Raw genomic sequence first — 12,985 nt, 5'->3', positions numbered from 1 at the left:
CCAAATACTCATTAACATTGCAGATATATCCAAGACACAAGTGAGTCTAATATGCATCCAAAAAGGATAATAAGACTGTTCTGTATGAGGGTAGAGAACATTAGAGGAGAAAAACCTCAAGGGAAAGCCATTACCCTCTCTTAAGAAACAGTATTTGGAAAGCTACATCTTGCAGAAAGAGCTCTGGGTGGGTAAGTCTTTGAAGTGAAAACAAGATGATAAAAGCTCTTGTCAAGGGAAATGGGATGATTTTGAGAAATTAAAATGTAGTTCGAGAGAAACCAAATGAAATGTGGGTGGAAAGCACTCCATTAGCCTTGGAAATTCAGATCAAGTACACAGAACAAGATAAAAAGTTAACACCCCCCCCCCCCCCCTACATTGTTCTACAGCATGTTTAAAATATTGATTTTAGCAAATTTAGATGAGAACTTTCTAATCAAATAGTCCTTTTTTCTAAAAAGCCTACAAAACATAATTTGGGCATTAAAGAATTTTTCAAAGCTTTAAATCATGATACTGGAGCCACGTGCAGCTTTTGAGCTGCAGGCAACTCTTGAATAATTTAAGTGTAATGCTTGGCAACACAGCTGTGCTGGCATTAAGCACTGATGGATAAGACAAATGAGACTCCCAGAACAGAATCAAAAACTTCTGAGGCTGGTATCACTATCTGACCACTGAACCCAGCTACATGCTTAGCACTTACTCATCCCACAACTGCAGTGTTTTATAGTAAGCTTCTCTCTAACTGCATGATTGATCTGGGGGCAGGCAGCCATCAGATCCAGGGAAGCACAAAGTCAGCCCCATCCAAAGGTTCAAACTGTAACAGACTGGCAGACACCAGCCGCTTTCCTCTCAGGGACTTGAAGATGTTGCAGATCACTTAGATCCCAGTTCCTGGCCTTGATTTTCATTACTGATGAATGCACCAACTCTTCTCTAATATTTCTGACTTACTGTTTCAGCTTTCCCTCCCTTACATACCTCAGCTTCCTAGTTTTTGCTTTAACTTCTAGATATATTTCTGGAATCAGTGTTTACAGACTCTCTGGCAAACTAGCTTCTAATCCTGCAGTTGGGGCATACCTTCCCACACTGCCCCATGAGCGAGTAGGCTGGGGGTGGGCAAGAAGTTGGGAGGGGACACAGCCAGGACAGCTGACCCCAGCTGACCAAAGGGATACTCCATACCATACCATGTGCTCAGCAACAAAATCTGTGTGGATGTTTGCCAGGGTTGCTCAGGGACTGACTGGGCATCAGTTGACTGGTGATGAGCAATCAGGGTTTTTCACATCACATGTTTTTCTTGGTTTTGTTTGGGTGCTTTGGTTGTTGGCTTTGTGCTTTTTTCAAAACTTATTAAACTGTCTTTATCTCAACTCACGAGTTTTCTCACTTTTACCCTTCCAATTCTCTCCCCCATCCCACTGAGGAGGGTGGCAAGTCGACAGCTATGTTGTGCTTGGCTGATGGCCACTGTTAAACCACAACAGTTCATCTTTAGGCTGAAACATCTCTTGTTCACCAGGGACCAAACAAATCAAAGTTTCAAAAGACCTGCAGCTTCACTCCGAATTTAAAACATACTTAATCACAAGGTAGCACTATATAATACCTGCATACAGAAGAAGTTCCCCAACTGCAGATTCGAGCTAGCTGCAGTATGCCAAACTCTCATCAGAGAAACATCCCCACGTGTCCAAGCGTGTAAGCTTTATTGGCCCCACTGTATCAGTTGGTCTAGCACGGAGCAAGAGTTTTATGCTTCGTCAGTACTGTTGCAGGGCATTTCTTATTATTTCTAATAAAGGTATCTGATTATTTTCTGTTATTCAACCTAAACAAGTACTTTTTTTTTTTCCATGTATACTTTTAAAAGAGTAACACTACATACTGGAGACAGACATTAAACATAACCAGTTCTCCTGGAAGAAGGGAGAAAACAACTCACCCATACCCAAAGTGAGTATTCTGAAGGTGAATTTTCTTCCAAAAAAAATGTAAAGGTTAAAATAGAAAAGAAGCTCTTGACATCTTATACTATTGTTCTCTGCCAGAGGAGTTCTGTATTTCAAAAGAAGGATATTATGGCATATCTCTAAATGATTTTTCATCACAATACAGGTGGCATGAGGCACTGATTTTTTTTTTATATGGCCCCTATATACATTTCAGTATTAAAACTGCAGTGTTGAGGGATTCCTAAAGTAATCTCCAACACAAGTGCAATCTTAATAGATCCCAGCAGATACTCTCTTATCTTTGCCTTTTGCCAGCTGTTGCACTTGCATCTTCTTACCTCAGTATTGGTGGAAAAAAGCGGTATCATGTTTAGAAAGTTATCTTAGCTTTTGATCTCTAGCCTGTCCTGCATAACAGAAATATCTACTGAACTATGTAACAGTCTAAGGGAAGCCTCTTCTTTTTCAGACTTTCAAAAAATCAATGCAAAAATATGTCTTCACACTTGGCAATACACAGCAAAACGCTGAAAGACTTCAGACTTAAAGCACACGCAAACCAAACTGAGTAACATAAAAAGTAAGATGCACGGGGAAGCCTAAAGAACAAGTGATTTTCTTGCTTCAACTTCATACATAGATGGAGAAGAAAAAATTAAATTTATACAATGTTCTCAGGAGAATGAATTTTTTTCTAGTGCTATCTAAGCTTTTATGCATTGCTAAATACAATATATGGTTTTATCTGAAGTTACATTTATATATCCCTGTGGTAATTATAAGTAAATGGGAGACTGCTTTATAAAGCAAGAAGTCTAAGTTTTCTTAATTGTCTTTTATTATTTATTTCTTGACTTTGGAAAATTATATTGAAAAGACTGAAGTTAAATTAGCTAAATAGAACTTTAAAATAAAGATATCTGAAGTTTCTTTTCTTTGGGAAATTTTTTACTAGAGACGTGAGGTTAAAAAAGAAATCTATTTTCGTTTGGTACAATCACAATTAACTTTAATAGTTAGCTAAACAGCACTTTGTATTCTCCAGAGCAGTAACTACTCTTCTGTTCCCACAATGTCATGCATTCTACAGAGCAGTAATGACTCTTCTGTTCCCACAGTGTCATTAATTGATCATTAACACAGTTTCTGTTGCCAAGCAATACTAAAGTTTCTGCACAGTATCTGACCAAATCATACCCAGATTACTTAACACACAATGATCAACAACATTTTAATACAGAACAATACCACGAACAAGCTTTAACTACTTTTGGGGGGACTGGAGTCCTCAGCATTCAGCCTAAGCTTCAGGGGCGAGGAGTGGAACCCTGCAAGTTTGTGGAGCATGAGATAAAAACGAATGACTGTTCAGGCAAACCTAATAGAAAAAAGTAAATGACTAAAGTTGCCTTCTGTGGGTGTGCTTATGCTTTGAAATACGTAACTGCTTTTGAGTCAGGATTCTATGTTAGAATTCAGTATATGGTAAATCTGGTAAAAAGATAAACTTGGTACTTGAACTGTGATTGTTTCACTAGTTATTGTACATTTTAACTAGACTGGAATAATGTACTTCTGTTAAGAGTGGGGTTTTCTAGATAACTGGAAGGGGAAAAACAGGATAAGACTTTCAGATTTTCCGTATTTTAGAGAAGATGGCTATGGTTCTCCTGATGAGTAAATTTATCTAACTTGCCTGTTTCATTGTTTGTAAAATGGATGCAATAGTTACCTGGCTCCCAAAGAATTCTTAAGACTAATGTATTTTTGCATGATATTGATACAAAAGTGAGCTATAAAAATCTTACAGTTCACAGAACTAGACAGCTAATGTAGTTATTTTTTATTCTAGAAAATGCTGTGTGATTAACCTGTACAGTTTGAGGCAGCTAGCACCTAAGAGGCAACCAGCACCTTTGCCAGACTTCTGATTTCTAACAAAATTCTGTCACATATTTCATCCAGATCAGTCTGGAAGTGGTTTCCAGAATTTCTAAGGTTTGTTTACAGACATCTCACTTTACCACATATTGAGGCAACAAGCTAGTTTAGCACTGATCAGACACAGCAGAACAATTTATGCCACAACCTACTCTTAGACCTAGACGTCTAGGAGTATTACGACCACTAGAAGTTGCAAATTGCCCTAGGTTCACACAAATTCTATTCAGAACATTGCTAATCTTTGAGATTATGATTTTGAACTTCTTTGAAAAGTAGTAGCCATGGGTTTGAATCTTTTTTTTTTCATATTGAAGATTGACATAGCAGTATAAAGAACTAATTCCACTGCAAACAGTTTATTGTGGCTGATCTTCCACAAAGGATTATGCTACATGCCGTGGGAAACATTTTGGTTGCTTTCCTAAAGCCCTTTTAATTACATCTCTTAAGAAAGCAGACACAGGGACACTGCATGGTGACATGCATTTAGAGATGATGATTCATGATTTCTTTTTTTCATTGAGCACACTTATTTTGTCCAGCAGTAACTGAAGTGTCTGAATTGTAGGATAAGCATAGATCTTCTGTGTGCTACAGTGAACATGCTTCCAGTACTCAAAGGTAAGAGGCAAATGAGTAAAATATCACACTGAAAGATTAAGGATAGAAATACCTTCATAATATTAAAATTTTCACATCTTAGGGATTTCTCAGCTCATAAGTGACCCTCAGATGCTTTTAGGAAGACACAAGTGTGTGTATAAATTATGACTTTGAAGTGCACTCTTGGAATTGTCTGTTAGGTCGTTCTATCATAGGTAACATTTCAGGACTTTACTGCAGGCAAAGCAGGGAGATAGCAAAGTGACACTACGCTGAAGATACATTTTGTTCCAATTGTAACAGAGTTTTTAACCACTTGTAAAACAATTTAGACATATTTTGTGTGGGCATATGGTCTATAAGCTTGAATGTATGTTAGAATAGTTCATCAAATCTTTGGAAGGTGTATTTGTTTAAAAAGAATAAGTACGTTTAAACTTTACTCAAGATTTTTCAAAAAGGTACATTTATAATACAAATGTAGAGTCAAGGGAAAGAAATATGGACCTCTTACCATGCACAAACATGTAGTGAAAATACAAATAGAAGAACATTATCTGCTAGAATAGAAACTGACTTGCTAACACATAGTCAGAACATCAAGCTCACAATAGCATGAGGATAGTCTAGGGTGAAAAGCGTTATGAACAGTTATTATTTCATTTCTAGTTAGCAGATATACAATTAACAAATTAAAATATATATCCAGTGAAGTGAACACTGCTGGTATATTCTTTCTCCCTCATCTGTAACACTTTCTGGACTAAATATATGTTAACATGAACTTATGCAGTCTCACAGAGATTAGTGTAAGAACAACTAGCAAAAAGTAGGGCTGTGCCTAAGCACAAGTTTTCTGTGTTCTACTGAACTGTCAGCATTAAATACTCAATATGGCAGTGGACCAGCAGACTAGACCCTACTCTGGCAGTTTCAACAACATAGCTGACAGAGTAAGTGTCTTTACAACTAGCAACAAAGTAGGAGACAGAGCCATAGTGACTTTTGGAGAACTGTCTGCCAGTCAAAAGCACATTCTTTTCCCAGCACTTTATATACTATGTAATAGAAAAACATGGATGCAGGGGGTTAAAGTCACTGTCCTACTTACAGTTCCACTCCAGAATCACAGTCACTTCCCCAGAATAAATTATCTCCCTCCTGAAGCTGCCATATTCCAAGCCAAGATCTATCAATTACTTCTTTGCTTCTCTGAACTCACAACTTCAGCCGTGTTGTTGCCAATTGAACACCTACCTTTAATTTGCTCTTTATGAGCTTTCTGTTCAGAATTAACCTCTCTGATAGGTTTCATTGAACCTAACCTTTCTAGAGCCTCTGTATTTTCTAGTCTTTCCAATCATTTTACCCTACCTCCTGCTTTTCACCTCTATGCATTCTCCTTCCTTATTTCTCTTTTCCTCTTCTTCTCTGTTACGACTTCTCTTTCTTTCCACACCATCACTTTTTCATCTTTAAAAGTTATTGTCAGCTCCGCTTATAAGCTACACTTCCCCTTCTTTTCTAAGGCAATCATACATGATGCATTTACTTGTGCTCTACAGCTCTTCTTGTCAATCCAGATCATAGCAGTAATGGCATCCTGTAACTACTTAGAATGTTGAGAGATCTTCCAAGCCATGTAGAACATGTTTTAAATCATTGTCCTGTATAACCAAATCTCTTCTCTTCAAACTGATGAGAGCAGTTTCAAGTCTCTACAAATCTAATCTCAGGACCAATATTCCTTTCTAACACACTTTCTGCCTTCAGTCTCTCATCATGCTATTTTTCCCGAACTCTTGCCCTAGCTTACACTGTGACTTTTCTGTTGCCTTTACTCTTGGCAGCTCATTTGCAGGATGATTCATCTTACTCATCCTGATGCAACCTTTCATGGGACTTGAAGAAACCTCTACTTTTAGCATATCCTTGTCATCATGCTATTGCATAAACTCTGGCATAATACTGATCTCTCAGATGTAGTGATCATCTACATGACTTAACACTACCTCATATGACCATCACTGTTTCTGTCTCTAAAGTACATGCCTATCATTCACCAGTTCAAGCTACAGAAGACCAAGTTTGAGAGGTGAAAGCACACACGCTAATCATCCCAAAGTAGATGTTTAAGTTAATTACACTGAATACGCTTTTGGTCTTTTCTAAAAAAAGTAAATGAAAGGCCTCCTAACTGTTTTGCAATTAGCAGATACACCACCACCACTGTAATTCACACTACTCTGTCCACATTCTACCATCATCTTCTACCCAGTACTGTTGTAGACCCACAGACAACATCACTAACTCCAAGATCCAAATCTTTCCACCTTGCCTCCTTAACATAGGTTTTGGATTAACTTGGCTCTCTGGACAAAACTTGTCTTTCCACAAAACATCCTGGAATCCATTTACAACAGTGACAAATCTCAGTCTTCTCACTCTTCAACTTAGCATACCCACTTTCTCATTTTTTCCCCCTTATCTATACTGTAAGGTAAATAACTTATATTGGTGCTCTTCACAGCTGTGTGTATTAATTCTTAATACCTTCTTGGTTAGACCTTCTTGTGATAATTCTCTGCATATATGCCAACCTGTTGACAGCAGCCTCTCTTACAAATGATTTGCTTTTTCTGAACTTGTATAATTGAGTCCAGGAACATATTTTATATAGGAATTGTATTTGTAATTGCACACATAGTATTAGTAAGTGCAGTGTAGGATTAACATGATGCAATAGATATTCTGAAATGTGACGCATCATCATCTCTATCTACTGCCTATTGTTCTCCTTAACCCTAGGCAGCAAATGAATCAAAGGCTTTCTCCAGAAAGTAAATTTAAAATATACAAAGGAAATCTGTGTTTATGCCTTGGGGTTTTCTGTATTTTTAATATTGAAATAAAACTTTCTCAGATCACAATAATTAATTTCTAGAATAATATACAAAATATTATAAATCAGCATATCTTAGACTGAAGTTATAACCTCAGTCTAAATAGAACTATTAGAGTACAGGGTAACAGCTTTACTTTATTACTACGCATGGGAGGAAACTTGCTGAATCATTAAGTTTACTTGTAATCATTCAGCAACTATGCTTTTTTTACACCATTTTTCTCCCTATCCCTAACCTTCCTCAGACTCCCAAATTAAGTTTTTTCCATCTCTTCCTTTATTGGGACAATGATGTGAATGAATTTTGCACAGTGTTTTTGTTGGTAGCTACAAGAACCTTCTTTAAGGAAATTTGTTATGTAGGTTATCTATAATTGTAAGAGTTGCACTTCAGAATTTATGTAAATACCCTACTGGGAAATTCCAGTATAGCTTAAGAACATGCATAATGTCATAGAAGATGTACAAATACAGACACTACTATGAATTGTCCAATGAAGAGTCTGAACTTCTGCAGCACACGTCATAATTCTAGCAGTCCTTAGTGAGTTTAAGATTATGTTTGAAGATGCCCTACTATTCACTTTGCTAGACCTACGCACCACTTGACAAGGTTCAGAAAACCCTATTTAGTGGACTGTGGTAACTTTCTAACTGAAGTATGAAACCCTTTAGAAAGATTCACATGCATATATAGCTGAACTGGACAGGTACACCTGCTTTTCTTTGTCAGCTTAGTCCTTATAATATATGGATACCCAGGAATCCAAGAACACATAAGCATGTGTATGCTGATATACATAGAGTATTAAAAAAGTATTAAAATAATTAAGCTTCTAATAACTTCCCATTCAGGGTTTCACCGACATTACTTGAAATCAATCACCATAATCATTCTACTGGATTTTTATAATGTTACATTTCTAATACATTTTTGGATAAAGATGTGGACACATTAATATTGGTCAAGTAGTCACAATATTAAAACTGTATGAAGGTCTTAGATGTCCTTCTACATGTTTTATCTCACTCCTAGTGAACCAAAAGTTATAAAAATGTTGGTTGACATTTCTTTAGGAATTATAGCAGTTCAGTGGACATGTTCTTTACAACAATTAAATGAAGGAGAAAAGAAACCAATAAAAACCTCTAACAATTTATTACTGACAATTACACGTTTCACCAACTTTTCTCAGATGTTCATTAAAGTTTAAAAAAAAAGCATTTCCAATGAACGTGAAAGATTAGTCATTGTTTATACAGTATTTATGTGCTGTATCACTAGATCAGCACTATGTATTACTATTTAACTATATAGATTAATTATTTTAGGGCTTAGTGGCTGCTCAAGTACATTTATTTTGCTAAGGACTACTCTGCACCTAAGACTTTGCCATATATGCTTTGGGAATAGGTCACAGCACTAAGACACAGCATTAGCGAACAGATGCACTACTTGCAAGAAAATTATTCAGAATCATTTTGAGTGCTTTCAGTACTAACATATTTTAATAATATAAAAAATAAACACATTTACTAATGATAAAGTTGGAAAAGGAAACTAGGGATATAGTGCTCAGGCAACAGTCATGCTTGTCCATATATCACAATTCTTATTGTAAAAAAGACAAATGGATAACTGATAGGCTCAAAAAGGTATACAGTCATGATTTCTGTTTGGATTCTTTCCCTTCTGTAGAGAAGCAACTTAAAATCTATACTGATAATGCACGAAGCAATCCAGTGTTATTTCACCTAGCTTAAAAATAGCCCTGCTCATTTCAAAATGTTTAATATAAACATGTTGTTTACACACATTATGATAATATTACAGCAATACGCAAAATACAATGATTACTTGCTAAATTTTACCAAAGTGATAATTGAAGGAACAACAGAAATCACACATAAAAGTATAGATGACTGGCGTTTGTCTTGCTCACTCACAAAAGTGGTCACACTAATCTCTTAGCATATATTACATGCATATGCATAAACAGATCCACAAACCTATAAAAATATGTGGTCACCTACAGATAGAAAATTCTCAGTTATGCCTTTCTAGTCAGCATGCTAACAAATCAGTGTAACTCACTTGTAAGTGACCTAAACATAGCCAGGACAGAAACAAATTAATATGATTCTAAAAACCTCCAGACACTCACCAAAAGACTGAATGCAGGTTTCAAGAAGATCTTCCAAAGTGGCCCCTTTGGCTAAGTGCCCCAATGGCACCATGGTGACCTGGGTAAGATTTGAAAGGCTGGGACAGTGACTGATCTGCTTCAGCTCAAGTGCTGATTCAGGGGCAGTGCTGCATGCTTGGGCAGGTTGCCTAAAAGAAAGCACAATAGTGAAGTAAATACGAGACCGAGTGGTAAATCTTACACTGCACGGGAAAGGAGGAGAAATTTAAAGGACAATTAACTCCCTGTAGCTAGGGTGCTGAAAGCCATAACCCTCCCACTTAATACGTACACCGAAGAGACTGCTCAGTAAGTGACTTTTTTTTTTTGCTGCTAAACGTGGACTGTAGAGCACACAGCTATGGAGCTCCTTGAATGATCTGTCAAGATTACCAGACGTCTTGTTTCTTTGCTGAGGAGTTAGGTTTACATTACGATTTCAGCACAAGCATAAAACCCCCTCAAACCCCTATGTAACAGGAATATTGTTATGCAGTAATCTACCACCACGTATTTGTGTGCCCACCAAAAGTAAAGGAGAAAAAAATTATAACTACAATCCAATATTGCACACATTGGAAATTGCCAGATTAGCTTTATTGATTTAATTTAGAAAATCACTCTGAAGTAAACAAAATATCAGTGCAACTTTTCAGTGGAGTATTTCACGATTTTAAAAAAAAAAAAAAAAAAGAAACGAAAGAGATTAACCTGCAACCATTCTATACTATTATTTCCCACTAAACTTTTAAAATTGCGTGCATGACTAAGTTAATGTCTTTAATAATAAAGGTAAAAAAGACCAAAATAAAGCACGTATCTAGTTTTAGGCTTGTATTTTGATCATATAGTATCTTAGATTTCAAGAATGGGTATGTTTACAGGTAATATTAAAGGCTGTTCATCATTCATAATTCTGTATGAAATAGAAATCGGCACATTTTTATATCGATGAAAAGTCCCGTAAAATTTTTGCCTGCAAGTAACAGGAAGCACTTCAAAATCTGACTTGAGAGTATAACCATACAGTTCACAAAAGGGCAACAATCACTGTTGTTTCAATAAAACTTGGGTTTATTTCAGGGGCAATTTACACTCTAGAGTCTTCCTAAACAAGTGACTCCAGCACCTTTAAGATGCTATCTTAAGCTTTCATACAAATTTTCTTGAAACGCTATGCAAGACTTTATTAATAAACTGACAGTCCTGGGAAGAAAAGGCATAGAAATTTATCCAGGTTGCATGTTCCATACAGATAGGGAAGGCAGATACAAGCATTCCTGTATATGGGCACTCCTGGATGAAGGTGAAAATATGGATGCCTTATGAAGACAGACTGGACCCTACCTCATCCCAGTGAAGCCTCACTGTAATTTTCTGTCTCATCTGAATGCTGGGAAAGCCATGGAACTGCACTTGATGTCACTGACAACCCAACACTGACCCCAGGCCCCCACAGTTTCAAAAATCAGAAAATACTGGCCTGACCTTGCAGGGGCACTGACCATCACTTAGTGCCTCCGCAGTTAAACTGACAGTGGCTACGCAAAGAATGTTTTCTTCCCTTCCCCCTTTCTCTAAATTTCCCTCTTAGCTTTGTGATCTGACTTCCTGTTCTCATATAAAAAGAGCCAGGGCCCGAGCAGCTTTCAGGGTTTTCTTTTTACAAGCTTAAACCCCTCTCCTAATTTTTTTCCAGTGGTCTTCAACACAGGGCAGAGGGTCCTAGCAATGCGGTAGTAAGAGTTATTGCAGAAGATATTTTAGGTCTTGGCAACAGAGCATAGAAGAACTAAAGTGTCCACACCCCCAAAAAAGTTTACAATAGCACCTCGGCCGACTTGGCAACGCCGAACAGGCAAAACTCTGCCGGTGACACGTCTGAAATTAATCATTCATTAGAACCGATCCCCTTGCAGCAGTTACTTGACATGAAAAAGAGATTAAAGCTGTGCTGGGGGGGAGCATAGGAGCCCCCCGCGTTTCCACCGCACGCTATTCGGCAGCGGGGAAGAGACCACAAGCAAACGAGCGCAGGTCCCGAAGTGACGCCCGGGGCAGGCGGCGCGGCCCTGCGGGGAGCGGACGGCACAGCCGTGCCCCCGGCCCGGCCGCCGCTCCCGGCCCGGCGCCGCCCCCCCGCCGCCGGCGCTGCCGCAGGTAACCGGAGCCGCCGCGCTGGGACCGTAACGCTGAGGCTCGTCCCAGCCGGCGCGGGCCGAGCTGCCCGGCGCGCACTGGCACTCAAAAGGCCGAAACAAAATCCTCCCCCCGCACCCTCCCGCGCTTCTTGCCCCCTCTCCTTCCCACCTGGCGGGGCTTCGGCCGCCTCCCGCGGACCCTAGCCGCCCGGACCGCCGCGCCCCACGGGAGCCCCCGCCAGCCGGGCCAGGGCGGGGGGCAGCGGGTCGGCAGCGCCGCGCACCCCTCCCCGCCGCGCCGGCACCTCACACCCTGGGGCGCGGCGGCCTGTGACCCCGCGACCCACCGCCCGCCCCGCCGCCGGGAGCGGGAGAATCAGGTGGCAACGGCGAACTCACTGGTTTTCTCTGCGCTTCCCTAAGGTTCCCATGTCGGCGCCAGGCGCGGCTCCGCCGCCCGGCCGGCTCTGCCGGCAGCGCAGGGCGCGGGGCTACGCGGGGCGGAGGAGGCCGGGGGCAGCGGCGCGGGACCGCGCATCGCCGCCTCCCGCCCCGCCGCTCTCCCGCTCCCCGTCTCGCCTCGGGAGGAGTCTGGAACCGATTCAAGCGGGGCAGCGGCGGCGGCAGCCGCCACCCGTGACGAGCGCAAGCGAAGATCTTATCGGCAGAAGGAAGTACTGAGCTACCGGGCTGCTCTTCTCCGAAGCCACCGGATTTACCAGGTACCGAAACGCGCTCTCCCGATGGCACCGCCCGGCTCTAAAGCGGCCGCACCTTTCTGCGGGGCACAACTGGGGCCCGGCAGGGCAGGCGCCGCCGCCGGGGCAGGCCCCCTCCCCACGGCGGGCTGACCCGGTGGTGTTCACGCGTGCCTCGGCAGCACCGCACCGCCCGCCCGCGGCCCCGGACAGCTGCCGCCGGGGCACCCGGGACGGGACGGGACAGTCCGGGGGCCGCCAAGCTCTCGGCCAAGCCGCAGCCGGAGGCCGCGCCGGTCACACACGGGCCCCCGGGTCCTCCCCGCCCCGGGGTTACGTGACCGCGGGTGGGGTGGACCCACGCGCGCCCTGAGCCCGCGCGCCCTGATTGGCCGGTTCGCCAACGGCCGGCGAGGGGCGGGCTGTCAGGCGGCCCTTTCATCCCCCCCCCCCCGCCACCTGCCGCCGGCAGAGCCCGGCCCGGGACCCCGGCACGGAGCCGGCCCGGGGGCCTGGCGGCGGGAAGGCGCCCGGGTCA

The 12,985-nt window shown here is 41.5% G+C and overlaps 1 protein-coding gene across 1 annotated transcript in view; it reads right to left on the bottom strand.

Moving 5' to 3' along the window:
• The window catches only part of RASGRP1 (RAS guanyl releasing protein 1), a 44,451-nt gene extending 31,698 nt beyond the window's left edge, over positions 1-12,753 (bottom strand). The window contains exons 1-2 of the mRNA XM_074909791.1: positions 12,149-12,753; positions 9,588-9,757 (exon numbers count right to left, since the gene is read on the bottom strand). Coding sequence (XP_074765892.1) covers positions 9,588-9,757; positions 12,149-12,180 — 202 coding nt within the window. The 5' untranslated portion in view covers positions 12,181-12,753. The remainder of the gene's footprint in view (positions 1-9,587; positions 9,758-12,148) is intronic.
• Positions 12,754-12,985: the final 232 nt, after the last annotated feature.

Source organism: Athene noctua, chromosome 6, assembly GCF_965140245.1.
Source record: "Athene noctua chromosome 6, bAthNoc1.hap1.1, whole genome shotgun sequence".
Taxonomy (NCBI): domain Eukaryota; kingdom Metazoa; phylum Chordata; class Aves; order Strigiformes; family Strigidae; genus Athene; species Athene noctua.
This window is presented reverse-complemented; position numbering and strand designations above follow the sequence as displayed.